The 22468-nt window shown below is 43.3% G+C and overlaps 1 protein-coding gene across 2 annotated transcripts; it reads right to left on the minus strand.

Moving 5' to 3' along the window:
• Positions 1-439: 439 nt before the first annotated feature.
• On the minus strand, positions 440-21889 carry aff4 (AF4/FMR2 family, member 4). 2 transcript variants are annotated; one of them, XM_085936717.1, is made up of 21 exons: positions 21561-21889; positions 12532-12661; positions 8752-9519; positions 8347-8385; positions 8110-8196; positions 7797-7824; positions 7632-7695; positions 7439-7531; positions 7146-7290; positions 6244-6997; positions 5997-6148; positions 5806-5891; positions 5333-5567; positions 5028-5125; positions 4849-4912; positions 4647-4783; positions 4498-4569; positions 4173-4266; positions 4033-4076; positions 3680-3906; positions 440-3349 (listed from the first exon to the last, which is right to left on the minus strand). In XM_085936717.1, the coding sequence occupies exons 2-21, from the start codon at positions 12655-12657 to the stop codon at positions 3222-3224; spliced, it is 3441 nt and encodes a 1146-aa protein (XP_085792843.1). In that variant the 5' UTR covers positions 12658-12661; positions 21561-21889; the 3' UTR covers positions 440-3221. The 2 variants fall into 2 exon arrangements, with proteins under 2 accessions (XP_085792843.1, XP_085792842.1); XM_085936716.1 differs by lacking the exon at positions 21561-21889 and adding an exon at positions 15824-17093.
• Between the last annotated feature and the right edge of the window lie 579 nt (positions 21890-22468).

Here is a 22468-nt window from a genome sequence, read left to right on the forward strand (position 1 = left end):
GTGCAATGTGGAGTGAAAACCACCAGCTAATCATTCCTAAGAGGCTCTGCGCAGGGCAAAGCCAAGTAATCGACCGCATGCCTTTTGTTTGGGCTATCGTATTTCTTAATCGGCCTCAGTTTGGAACATCATAACACTGTCAATAATTATCTTCACGAGAGGGTACAAAATGTCTACCACATGCTTCATCGTGTGGAAATCATTGCACTAATAGTATGTGTATGTTTGTTTTCTTTCTTTCTAGAACACTAAGCGTTCCATGCAGAACCACACTGACATAAAAATAATAGCATTGTTCATGACTTTCTTAAATGAAAACATTTTTATAGAGATAAAATATCAAGTCATGATGAATATATGAAGTGTTTTTAAAACTGTTTAACAATGCAAGGACCCCTAATATAATCAATTTACACTTTTTAAAGCAATCACACCTCAGTCATATACATATATATTTTATTCTCAATACGACAAAAATACAAAGAATATTCAGAACAGACTCTCATTAGTCACACAATTAATACTCACTTCACAAGAATGCTCTTTAAATTACATGACCTAAAAGTTTGAAGCTCAAACGCCACAAGTACCTTTCAATCGTATTGCATCCATTGTATAATAGCATCTATTTCATCTTGAAAACTAAGCCAATTTAGACTATGGTACATAGTGTAGGCTGCTTGTTGAGGCTTTTAAAAGTATACAAGAGACTGTATATAAACTGCTACAGTTTTTCAGAAACCTTTTTTTTTTCTTAAAAGACTCATGTGACCAATTGTTCATATAAAGGGTAGGAAATACTTTCAGATTGACGGAAGACTGTACATCAAATCCCCTGTAGGATGGACAATGACGGGACAAAAATTCAGGGGAGACAAAATGATGACATGGTGGTGAAGAGACAAGCACATAAAAGATTAGAGCAGAGGTGGGGAATCTGCGTGCCGCCGTGCAATTTTAAAAATGCTCTTAGTATATAATAAACATTTCTTTGTTAACACCCCCCCCACACACACAAATTTAGTGAAATGAGCCGCCTGGTACAAAAAGAAGTGTCCCTACCCCTGGACTGTTAAGAGACTTGGGTGCCATCTGTACAGTTCCAAAGAAAAAGGGAAAGGGAGAAAAGGGGGAAAATGTGCATAAAAGGATCTCACAAATATATTTACAACGATACGTTCAATAAAAATTCCTCCTGTAGTAGAAATGCAACCTTAGAGAAAAATCCTATGTACACTTTATACATTTAAATAGAAACATGCAAATGTTAACATCTTCCTATTGAGAAAAAAAACCATACCCTGGATTCATTAATATTAATTACTACTTACAATGAAATCTCATCATGAACAACCACATCCCCTGATACATTTACATCTTGTTGCATCAAATGTTAGAAGCAAAAAAAGGGGATCAGAAAAAATAAATTAAAAAAAGGTTACAAGCGACCCTTCAGCGTATACATTTGTACTTACAAATTGTACCAGTGTATGAACACATTGGCTGGCATGGCAATCGAAAAAAAAAAAAAAAGACAACTCACAGAGGATTTTCCAATGAGAAAAAAGTGGCCTCCAGCTTTAGGTACAGATTGGCACAAACCATCTGTTTTTTGTTTGTTTTTCTTTTGTTATAAAATATATACAGAAACGTACTAAAAACCAGAAAACTACATTGCAAAAAAAGGCATTGGACATTTGAGTTTTTGGAAGAAAGAAAAAAAGCCTGTGAATCATATTTTTAAAAAGTCTCCTTACATCCTTGTCATATACAGTATATAAAAAAAAATCTGCATAGATTGAAAAATAATTCTTTTTTTTTTTCTTTTGCAACTTGAAATAAAACCAAAAACAGTCCGGCCATTAAGTCGGTAAAGGATGACAACAACGGGAAGAAAAAAAAAAAAGCTACTCTGAAGCTGAAAAATAAGTTGGAAAGCACAACTAGACGGAAGTAATCTTGGTTTTATTCAATTGGCGCTGACATTTTCTAACATTGCCCCTTGCAACTGTGTTGTTTATCAAATCTAACGCTCAATCCTCCCTTGTAGTATTCCTAGATGTTATTTTCTCATTTTGTTTGAACAAGTTCAGTTACACTTGGATTACACCTACATTGCATTCTATTGTCAAAACCTGTCAAATAGTTTTAAAAGCCATTTATTAGAAAGGAGGAATCCATCTGCATATATAAATAAATTCTACATATTTGAAATATATACTCTGCATTCTGCTCTAAATGCAAAACAACTAACTCATTTGCTTGTCTTCTTTCCTTGTCAGATGCCAGATTGGTGTGTCCCACCAGGACGTGCCTTCGATAAACCTTAATGTAATAACTGCATTGTGTTCATGGACACCACTTCAAACACTCCCTGCTGTGACTCATAAAAATAAACTCTGAGCAAACAATACTGTATGGAAGTGACTTTCCTCGAGGATATTTCGCAACGGCTACGGAGAATAACTTCCTTGGCTTCAAGCGGCGCCAAATTGCTACTGGTGTCGTTTTAAGAAGACTGGCAGACTAAAAAGGCCATTTACACGGATGAGGTTTGCACAATTGGATAGCAAATTTTTTTTTTTCTATCTAACCGATGCAGGGAAGCGGAGTTTGAAGCTCAAAACCTTAAAACCACAAAACAGCAATCGGGCTAAAATTTAAAAAAGGTGAGAAACATAGCAAAAATAGAAACGAAGAGAGCGGAGCGGACTGCTTGGTTTCCTGTAATCACATTGAAGGCACAAAAAACAAAGAGAAAACCTTCATTTTAAAAAATTTAAAGCACCTTTGGTGTTTCGTGCGAGGTACTTTGGTGGGGGGCGAAACAATTGGAAAAAAACAAGAATAAAAGCCAAAGTAGCCTATCGATTGAGGCGCGGGGAATAAATAAATAGATCACTGAGCGCTTCAGGGACGAATAGATTAGAAAAATAATCAAAATCATGTTCATCTGTTTGTACTATCTAGATATGTGAAGAGCTTGGCGTGTTGCTTTTTCCCCAGGATGGTTTTAGTTTGCTCAGTTTTTGGCGAGCTGGTGCAGATAAAAAAAAATACGCACACACACACTCGGCGATATGCTTGACAAGTTCATCGTCACCTGCGTGTGTGTGATCAGAGGTGGACTGTGTGCGTAGCGCTGAGGTGTGGCTGTGTGTGGGTGGGTGGGAGAGCAGCGTGCAGGGATAGAGGGTGGGGTTCAAAAGCCAGAATCCTCGTTAGGGAACCAGCTTAGCGTCCAGTCGCAGCCAGTGCAGGCCCTGTCGGGTGTAACGCACCAGGTCGGTCATGCTGCTCGTGTTGAAAATGAGAGGACCCATCACTTTGTCCAACTCCTGGAAGAAGTCTGAGGATGAACAAGGAGAGACAAGTCCATTTTAGGGTAAAGCCAGAAGCAAAATAAGGATTTTTTTTTTTTTTTTTTTTAACTTATTCTTCTTTAATTGCCAAAAACTTCACGGTTCTAGTCAGGCCAAAGCCTTAAGTAATATAAAACTATTGCTTTGGCGCCATCTTGTGGCATCTTAGTGCCAAGGACCTCAAAGTGAGGGGAGGAGCTACATTTAATTCGGCCTGAGCCTTATCTAATACAGGCCCCCCAATTCACCTATCCCCTTTCTCAGAGGATGTTCATTCATTTGTTTCTATTTGCAAAAAAAAAAAAATGGTGGCGTACCTTTCTGCTCCTTGGCCAGCTGCTCCGCCTGGTCCCACACCTCAGTGGCATACAGAAAGTTGGAGGTGACCTGCACATAGCTGGCGGCCATCTGGTGGATGCGCTGAGGTATCGTTACCGAAGAGCCGGCGGCACTGCTGCTGCTGCTGCTGCTGACGGACGAGTAGCCGCCCGCCGTGCCCGGCGACAGCTTTGGCGACACTGGAGAAGGCATGCCCGCTGCCTTGCTGCATATGAAGAAAAAGACAAATACATCATAGGATTAGGTCAAATGTACCAGCTGCCCACTGAAAAATGTTTTCTTTTTTTTTTTTAACTTGAATGCAACTGCGTAGACGTTGATATGGACTTACTTCCCCATTCCAGGAGAGGGAGCCTGGGTGTTACTCAGAGAGTTCTGCTCGGGGGGGGAGGAGGAACAACAACAATTCATTCGGTGGATTTACTGGAAATGCTCATTTGTAGGTTTTAAGCGGTAAGAGGCGAGAAGTACCTTAAGTTGCTCTGTAAGTGTTTTGGAGTATTTAAGAGCGCTGTCTTTCCTCAGCTTGAATAAGCGCAAGTGGAGCAGAGATTGACATCGTAGGCTGGGAAGAAAAGGGGATCAATGCTCAGTATACAAAAGCAAGCAACACAATAATTATGCTGGAATGACTCTTCGAGGACACATAATATGGAAATTTGACTACAGTATTGTTGCTAAACATAATTAGAGTCCCCGCCCACCCATAAAGTGTGAACTCTTTAATTCTCTGCCTGTTCGAGAGCGAGCCTTCTCGCATTTAGTATGAAACATGACTTGTCGTCAGAATACTCACCAAAGAACGGCTACCCTCTTGTCTGCTGGAGTGGCATCAGGGGCCATGTAGCTTTTTAACTTCATGGTGTACCTGAGCGTACAACCAAAAACACGCTCGTATGACACACAATTTCAACGTCAATACCAAAATGTTGACTTTGGCCTTACTTGATAAGTTCCACTGTTTCGGCATACATGGGAAAAGGAGACTTGGCCTCCTGGGCGCTCTTTTCGAGGGCGTTGCCGCACTCGATGAACGACACCACGGCGTCCAGGTAGTAAATGGCCTTCTCAAAACGATCCAGCTAAAAATGAAACAGAATAGTCAAGCATTCGGTTACATACAGCCATATTTATTTTTTGCTCTTACCAGTGCATCAGCATTATGTTTAAGTTTCTTGGCCTCTTGTAAATAATGATCTGCTGAATGGGCCCTGGAACAAAAAAACACATTTCAGTTTTCAAAGGCGTCTCTTTAAGCATTAAGAATAACCGCTTCGGTAGCATGTCCGACAACTAAATGAAGACAAGAATCATTTTCTCTCTCACCTGTCCTCAAACGGCAGCTTGGATCTTTGCGACTTGGAGCCCTCGCTGGAGAGCGGCGGCACGGCCAGCTGGTTATCGCAGCCCTTTGAGGATTTCTCCTGAGAGAGAAGATCAAGTTTGAGGGGAGACGGACGGGCCTAACGTTTGAAGCCATGGATAAAATGGAGTGACGAGAGGAGGCGGGCTGGACTGGATGGATAGTTGCCGCAAAAGTATCTTTGAGTGGTTTGATATTCAAATCCCCTCACGATGCTGAGTATTAGCCACTAAGCTTGAAAGGTCACAGAGATGATGCTTGCACCCACCTTGCCGTCTCGAGTACTGCGTCCCTTGTCCTCGCCTTTTCTGTGCTTGGAGGCGGAGGTGCTCTTAGTGCTGTGGCCTCCTTCTTTGCCGCTGCCCGCCCCGCTGGAGAGCGACGTGGAAGACTGGCTGACCGTCCTTTTCCGACCGGGGTGCTCGGCTTTCGGCGTCCGCTGGAGGCCCGCCATGGACGGCGAGGGCACCGGATCCTCCTTCTTCTCCAAAGACCGCTTTGACCTGATGGGATGAAAAATGTATTTATGAGAGGAATGGGCAACCTACAAAAGCACAATGCAGTTCTAAAAGATGCAGCCCCTAGACTAAAAAAAACCCAAAACAACAAAAAAAACCAACTCATTATTGTTTTTTATTCCGTGACTTTACGATGAGTACAAGTTTATCGGGTTCACTTTCAAACTAATTGCAAAAGCCTCTTTAAAAATGAAATAGCGCAGCTTCCATTAAAAACACGTACTCTTTACTGCTGCTTTTATGATGCGATTGAGACTTTTCCTCCAGCTTGCACCTCTTGCTGTCTGTCTTGGCTCCCTCGTCGTCATTCTAGGGAGAGAGAAGAAAAAAAAGATATAAAGATTGCTCGCTAAAGATGACACAAATAATAAACCACAACAGAGCTCAAGTAGAACAGTTGACAACGTCCCAAACCTTGTGCTTCCTCTTGGCCTTGATTGAGCTCTTTTCTGAGCTTTGCTTGCTGAAGTCTTTGCTGTCTCTGTCTTGGGAGTCATCCCGCTCCACTTTTATCTCTGCGGGCTCTTTGTACGGCCGGCCGGGGATCCTCGAAAGCAAGCTGAGATCTATAAAAGATGAGGAAAACATGTTTCAATTCACTTCTAGAGAGAAATAGAGAATGTGGGTTTCTATGAATAGGTGTCAATACATTTCAACTGACCTATTTTGACAATCAAAACTTGCGGGGGTTGCCTGGAGGTGTAGCGCTCCTCGGGGTCGCTGAGTGGCGACAGCAGCTCCTTCTCCTCCATGGGCGAGAACACGCACACGGGCGTCCTGATGCTTTCTGTGTACTTTGGAGTCTGCGAGGACGACGGGATGCTGTCGTTGCCTTCCGAGTCCGACGACGAGGAGTCCGTGTCGACGAACTCGCGGGACTTCTCGCGAGTGGACTTGGAGCTGGTTTTGGCCTTGCGCTTGTCAGCTGCAGCAGCGGCGGCGGCGGCCGCCGCGCTGGGCCGCGGCGAGGATTTGGGTTCCTTTTTGATGCTGGGCTTGCGAGAACCCTTTGTGGCCGCTTTGGGTCGATGAGGGGGGATCTCGGGCGCTGGCTCGCTTTCCACCCTCAGACCTCCTTTGGGCTCCTCTACTACCGGGGGCTTTTCAGACTTTTTAGGTTGCTTTTTCCCTATGGGCCTCCGGTTCCCCGTGCTGCTCTCACTCTGGGCTGGAGACTTCTGCCGGCCACGGCCACTCTCGCCGCCCTTTTGTGCCGCCCGAAGGTCTCGACTCGGGGCCGGTGCCGAGGAATCTTTGGATCCCCCTCCTTGGCTACTGTAGCCCCGCCCTGAGCTGTTATCTCTGCCCTCTTTTTTGCTCTTGGTTTGAACATTGTTGTTATCCTGTGGCGACGGCGGGGCTGCCTTCTTGAACCAGTTGTCCAGCTGCCACTTGTTGGCCATGACTTGTTCAGGCTGCAACGAGGAGTACGTCAACATGAGCGATGGCTTTATTGCTGTATTAGTGTCGGTGAGTGATGGACTTCCAACTTATGTACAAATTGTGGTCGCGTGGTCAAATTGGGGAGCACTTGTATTCCCGTTCAATTTCCTAGGTCATTACCTCGGGAGAAGCGGGCCGCAGGGGCTCGTTGGCCTCGCTGTCAGTCGTGCTGCTCTCGCTCTCACTGTCCGAACCTGAGCTGCTCTCGGAGCCACTGTGGCTACTCGAATCGTCTCTCGACTGCTCGGCTCCTTCGCTGTTATGGCTGCCGTGGAGTTCGAGAAAAAAAAAGACTTTTTATTGTGGCTGAAACACGCAAGCTGAGTTCAGACATGAAATAAGTCATAAAAGTGCAGATTAAATATGTTATTGTACTGATTACGAGATTTCATGTTGCGCCACAGGGCTCGAACCTTGCCGATGTGTTTCGTGAGGCATTCTTGGCAGAGTCCTGCTCGCCATCGCTGTCCTCGCTGCTGCTGAGTTTGAGGTCATCTTCCAGCATACTAATGGACAAGAATGATATGCTCAGGTTAGGGTGCGCTCCGAATACACGTGTCGGTCACGCTGAGAATGGAGGCGAAGGAGCAAAGAGTGACTACATACGTTGGCTGATCATCACAAGCTTTCGACTGGTGGCTGCTTGAGCTTTTGGAAGAACTGCCGCGCTCTGTAGAGTAGAAAGAGTCGTCTTTATTAGCAAGGTATGGATTTATCAAGATAAAACCCCAACTTAAAGTGATTTGTGCTGAATTGTGTGTTATTACTCACTCTGTCCACTTGAGAAAGAGTGAGAATCCTGTGGGTGGCAAAAAAACAAAACATTCTGTATTATTTTTTTATGGCCTTTTGAATAAGTCCTTCATCCTTTGCCATTTTTCAGTCAAATCTGTGAACGTTCACTCGAGAGCCAAGTGTTTCAAACTTGTCTTATCAATATAATGTGCTTGTTGCAGAGCAGCCAGAGGTTGTGCTTGCATGTGTTATTTGAAACAAGACAGACCCCAAAGCATAAAAATGATTTAACCGTATAAAAGTTAATCGAGACACATTGAATAAAAGTCAGCTGCGGGGCAATGCCGACCTTGGTGGGGAACGGAAACTTGGAGGGCTCTGTCTTGCAGGGGGTGTGGATTGCTGTCAATGGAGGGGGCCAGGACTGAGTCATTTCCTGACAGAGAGAAAACACACACACACATACAGAGGGAAAAATGTGCAAATGAGCCATATGGTGTGTGCATTGCGAAACTTTTCTCTTCAACCGCCAACACTCTAGGTCTGTCCTCTCAGTAGAAAAAATAACATGTACATATGTACATACCTTTAGAATCTCATCAACACAGTTGGAATCCCCAGATCCCTAAAGACAGAAACACAAACAAGCCCAAAGGTTAACTTTGAGTCATAAATGACTGTACGACAAGCTGAGATAGTCGCTTATAAAGTATTTCCAAAGTCATTGGACTGAACATCAACGGGGACGTGCCCGTCGCAGAGTCGACTGGGGCGCTAAATCAAAACGTCAATAGCATCTTATATAGTCTTGACACTTTCATTTATCTGAAACTCTGTAGGTGCTCCTCTTTATGTTAGCAACCTCACTTATCTGTTTAATGTGCGTGGGAGTAATATAATGACATTACTGGGGGGGGGGGGAGATGGTGGTCAAACCGCGGTATGGCATTCTATTTGAAGAAATATGCCAATATGCGTGGCGGCACCGTACCTCTACAGGCTGTGAGGGGATCTTGAGCTTGGTGAGCGAGGCCTTGCCATTGGGCTTCATCTCCCCCATGGTGCTGCTGTGCGACTGTCCGCTGTAGCTTTCCGCTTGCGAGCTCTTGGCTTCTGTTGTCTCCTGTCCGTCCATAGGCCTAACATAGGCCGTGGGCTTTTGGAGCATGGAGCCCGGTTTAGACATGAGCGACGGGGGGAAAGCCTGACTCGAGTGCTGTCCGCTTGGGAAAGAGGTGTGAACCCGAGAGGGCGAGTCCCAGTTGGCCTCTCGGTCTCGCGGCGACTTGGACCGGTAGCGCTCCTTGCTGTGATGCTGCTCGGCGGCTAAAGAGCTCCGCGAGTGGCCGTTGCCGCCGCCCTTGGCTGGACTGGACGTGTGCGACTTGGAGTGCTCTGAGCTAGCGCTGTGTTTACTTGACTTCTTTTCGCTGTGTCTTTGGCTACCGCTGCTGCCGCCGCTACTGCCGCCGCCCCGCTGACTACTGTGACCGCTTTGCAGCGCCGAGCGTTTCTGAGACTGGGATGAGGAGGCAGCTGCGGCCGGGCCCACGGGAGTCCACTTACTGCTCTGACTGCTGCCACCTCCTCGCTGGTTCTCGCCAAACAAAGGCGCGCCAGATTTCTCCTCGGAGGAAGACGAGCTGTTGGAGGGTTTGGCGTTGAGCTTCGGAAGTGCCTCGCCAATTGGTTCTTTCATCTCGTCGTAATTGCCCAGCATGCTCTGAATACGGCTGGACAGTTTATCTTCTTTGCTGGACTGGAGTAGGAGACCAAAAAAAAAAAATAGAAAAGGAAGAAGTGGGGCAGAGGACAGTGGTGGAGAAAACAAGGAGAAGAGAGTATTTAGTCAGCATGGATGTTCGTCCCTTGATCCCCACTAAAAGGACTACAAACCAAAATCTGACGTGATGGAATTTTAGCAATTTGGACCAGCTCCAATTTGACATTACAGCTTTGATGCTGCATAAACAAGAAACATTTTAAAATCAGACATTTGACAATTATTATTCTTTTAATACTGTATAACTTATACAACCAATGAGGTCAGCAATGTCAATTTTGCTATGTGACCCATCATTAAAAAAAAAAAAAGTAATCACGAAAAGCACATAACACGTAACAGGAAATTGCACAATGGCTAATTTCCTTTGCATTGGTTTGAGTTGTGTGGGAAACCACACAGCACTGAATGCATCAGTTGGACTCAACAACAAAGAAGAGCACAAGTTTACACTTCCGGTCAAAGTACTCAAAATGCATGGACATTGTCTCCTCAGCCACATAGTGACAACGCAGCATCAACAGCAAAGCAAGTAGCTACGGCCTCTACACTCACTCAAGGAACCTTTGTGGATAAACTGTATTTGTCAGAGTAGTTCCACTTTCTAGTTTTGTCCAGTGTATCGATCAAAGCCAGATGTAAAAGCTTCCACTGTGGCCAAAGGTTAATGCCAACCTGCTAACAGCTCGGATGCCACCGTTTAGGGGGCGAGTATCCAGTTTCACATCCAGCCTCAGACCACAATTTTGTTCGACAGATTTACACAGAGGAAACACAAGCAGCTATCTGAGGCAGGAAATCGCTCGCTCGGTCATAACATTGACTTGACTACCCCCTGCTAGTGTGAGCAATTTGAACTTCTTTAGGGCCTTAAGAATGATTTTCAACAGGTTTTACCTAGGGCAAATGATACGTGACAAACCATGAGGGAGTCGTTTTCAGACTTTGGAGAGTGTAGTTGTTAAACTCTCAGCTAACTGTGTGATTTAGTTTTTTTTTTTTTTTTTTTTATACAAGTCTGCCCAATTAAGTCCATCTTGCATCCTGTACAACAACAAAAAACAACACTTAAATCAGCCCTGATTCAAATGACCTGAAACCATGTTCATTTGCATAGTGCACAGCCAGATTATGACCAAAACATGAATGTGAGATTATGCAACAAACTTGATACAAAAGAACAATAAAACGAATGGATATGAACCCTAAATGCCCAATTTCTTCATTCTCTTTCAAGTTTGGTTTTATCACAGCCGTCTGCTGTTGTACATGTGTAAGGCCTCAGAGGCACTGATGTGCACACGTCTATAAATGCACCACAGCACACCTCCACTTAGTGGAGCATGACAGGGAGAGAGAGAGGGGAAAAAAAAAAAAAAAAAAAGTCATGCAGCAACGCTTACGTAAGACGCAGACAAGCAGGAGACCAGAGAAACCCACCGTTAAGACAGAAAACAAATACCCCGTCTTAAACAGTTGGCTTATTACATGTCGATTTGTGTTTAGCATGTCATTGCTGTCTCACAAGCGAAGGCTGAAGATGTCAACTGTGGCAATGTCCCCCCCCCGCCCCTTTTCACTTTCTCGGGGGCTAAAACACTCAGCTGTCACTCACCTCTGGTCGCCTTTCACATTCCTCACCGTTGCCCGAACGACTTGCTCGAGCTCTGGGGGTGGGGTGGGGGGGCTACTTAGCTTCACACAAATCCGGTTAGTGGCAAAGATTAGATCAATGCGGGAAGCGCAAATCTTCTTTAGTGTCGTGCGGCCTGGGCCGGAGCAGGCTGGCCCAACATCTATGGCTCGAGGAGGTCATGGGATGAGGATGTGTGTTGTGTTTCACTCTACTATTTCACGAGCGGGCCGCCTAACCTGGGGTGTTAAGTCCAAAGAATGTTTTGTATTGGAAGCTGACAATCTGGCAGGAAGTGTAACATACCACCTCTTGGGTTATAGCCCCCCTTGGGGGCACCCCGCAGATTTTTCAATACAAATCAAGGCGTGAGCTGTTTTGGAAATGCCCTCCCGCTGATCCAGCGCTCTGGTTCCAGTTTTAAAAATGTTCCCCTCAGCCATGTTTTTATTTTTTTGCTTATTGTAAGAACGGGCGCTTCTGTCTCACCATAAACACACGACTGAAGTATACAAGGAGTCTCGTTACAGGTAGGACACAAGCATTACTTGGCAGAAATTCCTGAACTCACCAATTGCAATGCTACTAGTCAACCGATTGCGGTTTTGACTGTCAGTGTTGGGTAATATTGTTTACTATGGGCTTCGGGGTGTATTATGTCTGGAGACTTACCAGCTCATATCTCAGATGGCACTTTGATGTCTTGAGGACTGTTGTGTGCATCATGGCTTTTATTATATTATGCAAATATGAAAGTGTTTGGAAAGTCACATGCTTTTGTGACATGGCTGTATTTGCACCATTGATAATTCATTTGAAGCAAATATTTTCATCGACTGACTTGGCCAGTTACTATGGAGCAAACACTTCAAGTCCCACAATGCAATGTTAGGTGGGGCGGGGCACAAAATGTACTGGGACTGGAAGCAAACAATTGCGTGACGGATATCTGAAAAACTTTTTACATTTGTAGTCACAACTATGGACAATTTAGAGTTTATAAACCTACAGTACAATAGCTATTATAATTGTATGACGCACACAACAGGAAGTTAAAAAAAAAAGGTTAGAGGGATGTGTCAAATTTTTGTGACTCCTCCTCACTGATTCCACGGTGACATTTTTAGAGCCTCTTCATTACAAGTGACTGTCAATCATGTCATGTCAGTGAAACTTGTTGAAACGTGTCCCACTGACCAGAACACGGTTGACAAAGAATAACAGAAACACATTTACGTTAGCTCTGAGCGGAGTTGTGAGATAAATGTTGCATGTCAAGCGAACGTGTTGAGTAGAAATAAGCTTTTCCGCCCTGGCGTCATCTTTCTGAACAAGTGTCAAGAAAAGGATCTTACCACTTTGTAAGGTTCGGGGAAAAGGGGAGAATTTGCTGTAAACGCCTCGCCTCCTCCCTGCTGGATTTCTTGATTTCTCCTTTCTCTTTCTTTCATTCGGAGCACATTCCGGTCCTCACGGTTCATGTTGCTGGAAGCACAAACGACACAAGTCGGTAAATATGATCATGCGTCATGGCTGTGGATTCAAGTGCTTGTGTTCTCAAACTTTTAAATGACAGTTACACAGTTACGGCAAAGTCGATAAAGGACAGTAGGCTAATGCTGCACGAGCATCAGCGGTGAGAATCGAAAGTCGTCTCTAATAAGCTTAGGCTCGGCTAGACACTGCATAGCCTACATTGACTGCAAACAAGTCCCTTGACTAGATGGGAGACCATTGAAAGCTACCAGACGCCATTTTGGAACGTTAAATAAGAGGAAGGGAATCAATGTTAGCCATTGTTTTGTGCTTACGAATTAACAGCGAGTAACGTAAAGGCAACTTTCCCCGACAATTAAAACAGGGTCACAAAACCACAATGGACCTTAATTAGTGCCGCGTCCTTGTAAGCAAAGTGCCGTCGCAAGCGCATTTTCCAAAGGTTCGATCTAATTTGCAGAGCAGATATAATTTGGTCGCTGCCCAGCACTCTATTGACATAACAATGGCAGATACTGTCGCTGATGCCAAACACAAACTAAAAAAAGCCCTTTGCCAAAAAACGGAGTGACAACAAACACGTGCACATGTCACGAGCTTCGGACTATAGCGTGGGTAATCCAAACAGAAGGGAAGTGGGGGCTTAAAGTACTAAAGTGTGTTTGCGCGTGTCAATTTGGAGCAGAGAGAAGTCAAGGAGCTGTTACACAAAGCTCAATGCTCATCCACGAGCTTGTCCAACAGTCAACTCCGAAACAAGACAAGCACAACATCAAGCCAGGCGTGTCACCTCTCGGTTTTAATCCTCAGTGCCTTCTGCTCAGCCAAGAGCAACAAAGATTTGACGTCTGTTGACAGAGAGCACTCGGGCGACCGCCTCCTCATTATTAACGCGGCAAGCTGGGATTACTTGAATTGCTGCTGTCGAGGGGATAGGAAGCAGATGGCTTTTCGAGTCGTTTCAAGTGAGGAAGTCAAAAGCAAAGGTCTGATATTTAACATGTCCGAAAAGAAACCCAATCGACTTTTGAACGAATCAGACAAATGAGGGCTCACGGAAAATTATATCTTGACTTCTTACGTGCGTGTTCATCCGTAAGATTCCCGATTTCACAATTCAATACTTTTAACAGGGCATTTTACGTCATTGGCTCGGCAGTCCGCAGATTTACTATCGCTAAATAGTCTTCGTGCAAACAAAGCCCAGAAATACTACGGGGATGTGTTTGTCACACCTAATTAGTGGTGCCTTTATGGGTGTAAATGGGAATGCTTTTAGCTATCCCGAGATCCACATCATCAACACACCGCAGTTATCTATCACAAATGGGCATGACTATATTTTCTCGTACTTGTGCACCACAAGAGTCTTTTATACATATTCTAACTGTGCCTAGGATTTTACGGCGCAGTATTTCGACATCACTGCCAATGCCGTAATTTAGTTATTCCCTGTAAAGTTTCCTGTAACCTTCTAGTTTCAGTGACTACTTGACGTTTTAGTTGGAAATTAAGTTTTCGAGTGACTGATTCACTCCTTCGATGCAGTCATAAAATATCTGCTTCCCAGAGCATTCTTTTAAATTTGAGGTACTGGCAGTGCTTGTTTTATGTGAAAGAGAGCACATGGTTCTACTTGACGAAAGCAAAATGAGGCACAACATAATTAGCTCAAGTGAGTCATTTAAGATGAACATTTCTGCGTAATTTAATATATAATTCTGCCATTACGGACTCCCTGGAAGCAATAGCACAAGGCGAAAACTGTGTTTAACTCAAAAATGTGGGAACGTTAATGCCACTTCTTGGCGTGTTGGCTTTCAAAATTAAAAAAAGAAATTGACACTGTGACAGGTCAGGCTGTGCAAACAGCACATGGCACGATAAGAGGCGGAACAAAATGGACGCTACCAATGAGAATAACGGAAGAAAGATGAAGGGCATATATTATGAAAGAAATACACTTTCACTGATGCAACAGTAACCTAAGCCCCACCCACCTTGCGCTTTAAACAAATATCTGATAGAGGATAAAGAAAAAACAAGGAAAAATTGAACTGCTGCTGGCTTCGTTCTCGACTGCACCACCGAAGCTGCCGTGAGTACGCCGATACATCGTGTAGCTGTGAAAAAGCCTGTCAAAGTCACATTTAAGACTCAATGAATAAGCCTGTCAAAGTCACATTTAAGGCTCAATGTGGCAAACACCCCAAGGCAACAATACTTTGTAAACACTGCTCATGTCCATTGGGAAAGCTGCTCTGTGTGGAGGCTTTTAATAGTTACATTGAGTTAAATAGTTCAAGTTGAAAGCTGAAACAATACTGCTGCAGGTTTGGATTTAGAAGTAATACATGGATTTCATAAGAAGAGGTGCCGTTAGCGCTTTGATATAAGTTACTTTCTATATTCTTATAAAGCCAGTTGAAGAATGTTTTCATGCCAATCATAAAACTTAAGTTTCAAAGACATGCACGGTAAGCCAATTGACTGCTAAATTTGTTATTGTTGGGAGGTGTGATTGTGAGTGTGAATGTGTGCCGCCCTGCGATTGGCTGGCGACCAGTTTGGGGTGTACCCCGCCGTCTCACGCTCAAAGATTGCTGGGACAAGTGCTGTGTGTGTAAACACGTGCAAAATGTTTGTCCATGACAAGGACGCGTCATTTTTTTGTGCGACATCCCCAATTTATAGACAGGCATATCTTCCAGGATGTCAGTATTTCTGTCATTTTAAGAGTAAATGGAGCACATCTGTCAAGAAAAAAAGGAGAAAATGAATGGATGAGCAGAATCTGTTGAGTTGAATTCATTACATAAGTGGCCAGCTCCATTTTATTGTAATCACTCTGTGGTGTGTTGAAAAGGTCAAAGTCTGGTGAGCTGAAAAGCCAGTTCGCTCTGTTCCTAAATTAATCAGCTCATCTGTCATAGGCCAACTCGCAGCATAAGAGCCAGGGCACATCTTGTACAAGAGTAAAAAAAAAATATTTTCCACAGGAAAAAAAAAAATTAAAAATAAAAAAAAAAAAAGGATGCCCAATGATGGCTATATATCAGCTCTGTGAAGACAGCATCGGAGCACTTCAAAAAGCTTCACTTTTAAATATTCTCAGGTGACAAGCGCAAATTTGAATTGAAAATATCTTACCCTGCTTGAAAGGCCATGGCCCAAAGCACTGAGACATTGGGAGGAGGAGAGAGTTCACCGGCGATTCACAAGTAGTCCTGTCATGGCTTGTCGGCCAGCAAAGTGTGCGTCACCCTCCCTCTCTCCCTCCCTCCCTCGTCATTCAACGCTCCTTTACCTCTTCATCTGTATCCGCCGTCCATCAAGAACTTTTTTTGCATGACACTTTTACACCTTTTAGAGGTACGCCGTATTTCCTTAGAGTGGAGACAAATCTGACTTGGGATAGAGGAGGTGACTGCTCGTCTCGGGACGTACCAAAATGGCAAACGCGGGGGTGTTCGCGTTAGACGTGAGGCTTCTGGAGCCGGCGCAGCTTTTGGTTTCTGTGTGTGTGCAGTTTAGTGTGGTTACGCTTGTGTGTGGAGCACAAGAAGGGAAGCGAAAGAGAGTGAGGGGGAGAGAGATTAGGACAGTATTGGTTGGACAAACTGGCAGAAGCAGAAAATGGATGGAGGAAAGAAAGAGTACACCTGTGCAGAGTCAGCTCATAATCCAAATTTGATGTTCCAACTCCCCTGAATGAAGCGCCCGTTGACAAGATACTGCCCTGCACTATATGTTATTTTGCATGGTAGAGTCTGGGCAAAGCATGATAAGAATCTCAGGTGCTCTCTATGCACTGTCAACACGGCAGATAAAAAAGTAAGCAATGAAAACAGGTTTTGTTACGTCAAGCCGCTCCTTTTATTATGGGACGGATAGTTTATTTGGTGTGCTTTTCATACAAGCTTCTGTTTAAACTGGAGGCCTAGCTGTAAGCGACTGAATTTATTTATAGGTCCCCTTCAGGACATTTTATTATTCTGATGATTGTTGCATCTAATATTATGTTGATTATTTTTGCTCTAGAGTTGTCCTATCCTTGATAGTGATTTGATACCATGCTATCAACTGGAATACAAACGTTTCCATTCGAGAAAACGTGTTGCCATCAGTGTGCAATCAAGAGCAATGATGAATTATCATGCAATGATAATTCATCATTGCCGAGCAATGATAATTGTTCCTTGTTCCGAGCAACACTTTGGATAATTACCGGGCTGAGAATAAAAGCCTTAATGGGATATGGATCATGAGTGCAAATTTGCTCACCTCACACCCTGAAAATGTAACATTCTGCCTTGCGCCATAGAAGGACATGTTATTTTACACCACAAGGCTTCTCCTCCATGTGATGTCACTCCTCCCAAGCAGGCGAGCCAACCAGGGCCTGTCTTTCCGTCAACAAGCTCCCTCCCGTCCCCGTGTCCCTCCCCCCAACTGTGCCCCAGCACACGTGAAGCGCTGCTACAGCCTCTTAAAGGCACAGTGCGGCTATTTCTGTTGGTAACAAACGCACAAGGTTTTCATCAGCTACACTGGGGTGATGACACCGAGTGACAAATGTGTTATCATCTCATGTCGCAACGTTTTCATCTGCATAACAACAACGACCCCCCCCCCCCAAAAAAAAAATCTGAACCACAAAACACTTGTGACATTTCTCTGGGAACACACTGGTAAATAAATGGAATGTTGTTAAAGCTTATATGAACACAGAAGACTTGTTTTATGGGCCCACAATACAACCCTCTGCCAAATGACGTACAACGATACCTTGATGTATTTTACTTGTAGATCAAATCAATTTTCCCCACTGAAATGAACTGAAACTCTATTAATCCATTCAAGCCCATAAGAAGAAGAAAAAAATTCACTTGAGTGGAGTTTTTGGGGAAATTTTGGAGAGAATGTTTCAATGTTTTTACATCTATGGTTCTTATAATTTAATACTATAAACTCACTTATATATGGATGAAAAGGATGTTCAACTGACAACTCAATATTTAATCTGTACAGTAAATGTTTTGAAAGCCTATGGAAAAATGTTATCGTCAAATCAAAAAAGGGAAGAAGGTTACAAGAAATGATGCCGACCGTACTGGAAAGCCCTCGGAGTAAAAAATAACTGGCAAATCTTGCCAAAATCTAGCGTCTGCACACAATCAGAAACGGATGCAAATTAGTCAAGACTACCGCATCTTTTTTTCTTGGAAGCAACTGCGGCAACCCCTCCACAGGGTAGCTTCCCCCCCTCGCTCCATTTAAAGGTCATGCTTGGATTAAGTGGTCAGTTATTTTGAGCACATCAATTATACAGTATATGCCACGTACAGCCATATCGAAAAAGGCATACATGAAACGAGTAGATCATTTTAACTGAAGACAATATGTTATCTAGAACAAACTAAATGACAGAGACTAGACTAAACTAATTGGTGATACTATAGATTACAAAGAACCCGAGGAGGACACTCGTTTAAAAAAAAAAAAAAAATTGTCATAAGCTGCTTGAAGCAATGATCCAACTGCGTTTGTGTGTAGGTAGCTGTGTTTGCACCCCTGGCAGTGTTGAAACAAACCTGCTGAGCGTGTGCATTCTACAGGAGTGTCCGTTCAATAGCCGCGGGCCTGCCTCGTATCAACAGCTGTTTGCCGAGGAACGGGGACAAGACCACGTGCGGCCAAGATGAGAAAAACTCATTGTAAATGCAGCATGGATACGTTGCCCAGACCGATGTGATGTAATAACATTTCCTCAGGAGAGAGGCCATCTTCGAAATAGTTCAAATGTTTTGGCTGAAGGACTGCACATTTTATTCTGGCTAGGTATAACAAGGAGACCGTTTTGAATAAGCCAAATATTATTTTTGTCTACTTGGGGGTCACCCTCTGTTCGTTCTACTGAAGTATCTGTGACTATGTGTGTGTATGGCTTTAAAAGGACGAATGTTGGTTGACTATCTGTGTGATTGCGTGAGTCGCGGTAATTGCCGGTCCATGTATGAATTCGCTTCTCGCGTTTTCTTTACTTTTGATTTAGCTCAACTAAATAGTATGTAAGATTCTAATTGGCGTCAATCCAAACAAATCATAATTTGGCAGGCGCAATAAACAGATTACACACGTTCATTCATGCAAGCAAAGGCACCGCACTGTCTCAGCAGGTATTGCATTATGCGAAGCACAGGGAGCCCACAAGTGTTTACGGCGCTGCTTTGCATTACAATGCTAACTAAGGACATCAGTACATAAGTCATCCAGATGTTGGAAGGTCGTTTTTCAACCAAATGAGCAATGGGCATTTGATTATATTTTCTTACCCACTGTGATGTAAATTGCTTGAATAAGTAGATTTACCTATATTATTAAACCTAAGCAGTTTTCTCGTTCTGTACTTTAAAGGCAATTCCTACGGCGCTGCAATTTACAGAGTTAAGTCAAAGAGGCTAAAGTGTGTTTTTAATTGTACAATATCACACAACGTACATCGAAATCTATAGCGCTGCTTCGAAAACACAATATTCAAAACGTAACAATGTCGACACAAGCTGCCACGAGTAAAATCGTGTCAGCGAGCACTCCAATTTCAAGAGGCCTTTCGCCTCGCTATTACACAAACGACACATTCTTCCGGCGACGCATTGTGACATGACTGTTAGTGGAACATGACACATAAGCCTCAATTATCTTCCAAACCTTTCCAAAGAACATGCGTCACTCAAGCTTCTCCATTTTGCAAAACCATATTTGTGTGTGTGTGTGTGTGTGTGTGTGTGTGTGTGTGTGTGTGTGTGTGTGTGTGTGTGTGTGTGTGTGTGTGTGTTGACCTTCTTATCCAACTGTGTCAGAAAGCACACAAATAGCGAAGCTGTTATCACAACTCTGAGGTAGTTTCCTATATATTTATTGTCCCGATGTTAGTCAGCCTCGCTACAAATAGAAACACACAAAACATACGGCTTACTAGTGAAGCTATAAATACGCCGACCGACGCGCCACAACAAGCACTCCGATACGAGACGATAAATAACCAATTGACACAAGCTGTTGAGGAAAGGTTGATTTGCATTTTGCTGATATACCAAGCACTGATGTGTCATGATGTGATGCTGTGGTCTGATTAGAGCGGAATCGATCCAACTGGCAGAGAGAGATATCCTTTGTGGAAAGCCTTCGTTTAAACTGAAAGCGGAATTTGTCAGAGGTGGAAGAAATGCTGACTTGATATAAGATTAGAGGCATTTTGACTGGAGTCTTGAGAAGTCACAATAATCACACTGTTTGGGTAAAAGGTTGGAGCCGAAACAAACGACGACGACTTTACCCGCAGCTTTGGTTATGTAAGCATAATAAAGGCAAATGTCATTGAATATTTAGCTGAGCAAGGGAGGGACGGGGGACAGTTCTATGCCTTCAAGCTTTAATTTTACTAGCCACATAATATCAGATTAAATGGTAACTTGAACTAGATAATGTAACTGATTTCATTCTGTAGTGTAACTGTCACCATAAGTGATCTTTATTTTTTATTTTTTTGTTGTTAACCGGGTTACATGACAGTGGATAATATTAGTTGTGCAAAACCCATAAGAGTTAATGAACAAAAACACCCAACCCCCTCCCCAAACACACCCAACCAGGATGTGTCAACCGAGATAAACAGGTCGGCCACCCTTGTCTCTATTTGTCTTGTTGACATTGATAATAGGGGTGGACATTTTGAAGAATATTTTTTCCTCCTCAAAAGAAACATACCTTAATTTTAATATACAGTAGCTATGATGTGGTGCTATAGAACCTTTTAGGCAACAAGCGGAACACAAACGGTGCAGCTCACGTGTAGACAGAAAATACAACAGTACTCACAGTCATATGTTCTGTATCGTATTCATAGGATGCTGATTATTAGTGCCGTACAGATGAGCTCAGAGGAGGACAGTGGCCAAGAAAAGGCAGTACTCATTTAATTGGTGTGACAGCCAATCCATTTGAACTTGGAAAGATGTATAACTCCCTCCCCTCCCTTATAGGTTCCTGGTAAATAGACTTCCGAGCAAAATAAGATTTTATACAATTATTCAATGGATTAATCGATTAACAATACCCAGTAGATGCAGCTTTCTCCCCCTCTCAAATTCAGTCCTGAAACTCTGCACACACTGCATTACTTTTTACAGTCTGAAACTATAATTACATAGAGATCTCAGGACAGTCAGGGTAAATAAGTAAACAATCATTGATATGAACACTTAGATCTACTACGTTATTGCATTTAAATGTTGGCCAGTAATTTTTAAGATGGTGTTAAAAAGGTTCAGAACCAGTGATTAATATGAAACAAAACAGACAGGGAGGCAAGATATGGGGGGGAAAAAAGTTTTGGGTGATTTCCAGCTTGTCTTACCCAGAGGTCGTAAAGTATTTATTGAAAGCATTTATTTACGTTTTGTTTTTTGCCCCTCTGGTTTCCCGTAAGAGGAAATTCTGACTTAAAATTCAAGTTATCATTTGACATTGAGATAGGAAGTTTGATTAAAATAAAAAATGCTCTTTTGCAACAACAACAAAATAAGCCAGCTAGGTAATATTGTAATATTGTACTATCACAGCAAGATTTATTCATATCCTTCAGCAATATTTAGCAGATGCTAAGTGCTACTTCCATCCATACCTGCAGATTGGCATGAGCATAAAGCTGGCTAAGCCCCATTCGCTGGTAGTTGGGAGGGGAGCGAAGCTAACGGCTAACAAGCTCGCCAAACATCTAACATTTCCGCAGCCACTTTTATTAACGCTCGCTACAAACGTCGCACAACAACTGCGATCAGTCCAAGAGTAAAACACATAGTTTGAGAACATTCGGCATCCTTACCTCTTGTCTTCTTTTTAGGCCCAAACCATTCTAGCTATTGGAAAGCTCTTTTCTTTGTCTTTTCCACTTCCAATTACACGCAAAATGGACCCAGCAAAACGCCGTAACAACTAAGAAGGTGCAGCCCAACAGACGGTCCCCATCTCTTCCTCGATTAGGGTTCACATATCGGGAGAAAAACTAGTTCAAATCATTTTTTTCCCGGACGTTCGTTCATGTTTTTATTCCAGGAAAGAAGTGCCTCCTAAGGTAAGGCTGCTAGCTAAGTTCAGCAGTCAGCAGGTACCACAGACAGGAATGGATGCATGGAGGACAGCTAGCTAGTGTTGCGTTTGAGGCTGTCGGACACTTAAATACTCTTTGCAAAAAAACATGTAAACATAAGCGCAAGTTGCTTTCAGCAGGAAAGTTCTCACGTTTCAACCAAAATACACTTCACATGCACGATCTGGTGATTTAGACGTCAAATAAACAAGTGTAATTGGATTGCAATTGTTACGAATAAGGAGGTGAGCTTCATAGCGTCGAAAGCGGCGACGGCCACTGAGGAACGCCTCCGTTTATTTACTGATTGTGATCATTCCTATTCAAAATGCAACATCTCGGTGACGTCCGCATCTCAAGTAATGACGTCCATTCGGGTCATTCTTTACGATTTGTAAACCACATTTGAAAACGTACGACAGCGGGCTCATTTGAATCATATCCTGCTCGTGATGTAAAAAGATCAACTCCGTTTTCCCCCCGTCTTGAACAGAATGTACATTCGGCATTTCCCCCCCTCAAACGCCACAACTTCCTAATTTGATGTCGTGCATTTATGTGATTTTAGCCCTCTCTAGAGATAGCATTTAAAACTACAACCATAATATGGCTTTCAAAATACATTTAAAAACCGACTCAAATCT

The sequence above is a fragment of the Syngnathus leptorhynchus genome, chromosome 17 (genome assembly GCF_054491065.1).
Source record: "Syngnathus leptorhynchus isolate UIUO chromosome 17, UIUO_Slep, whole genome shotgun sequence".
NCBI classification, from domain to species: Eukaryota; Metazoa; Chordata; class Actinopteri; order Syngnathiformes; family Syngnathidae; genus Syngnathus; species Syngnathus leptorhynchus.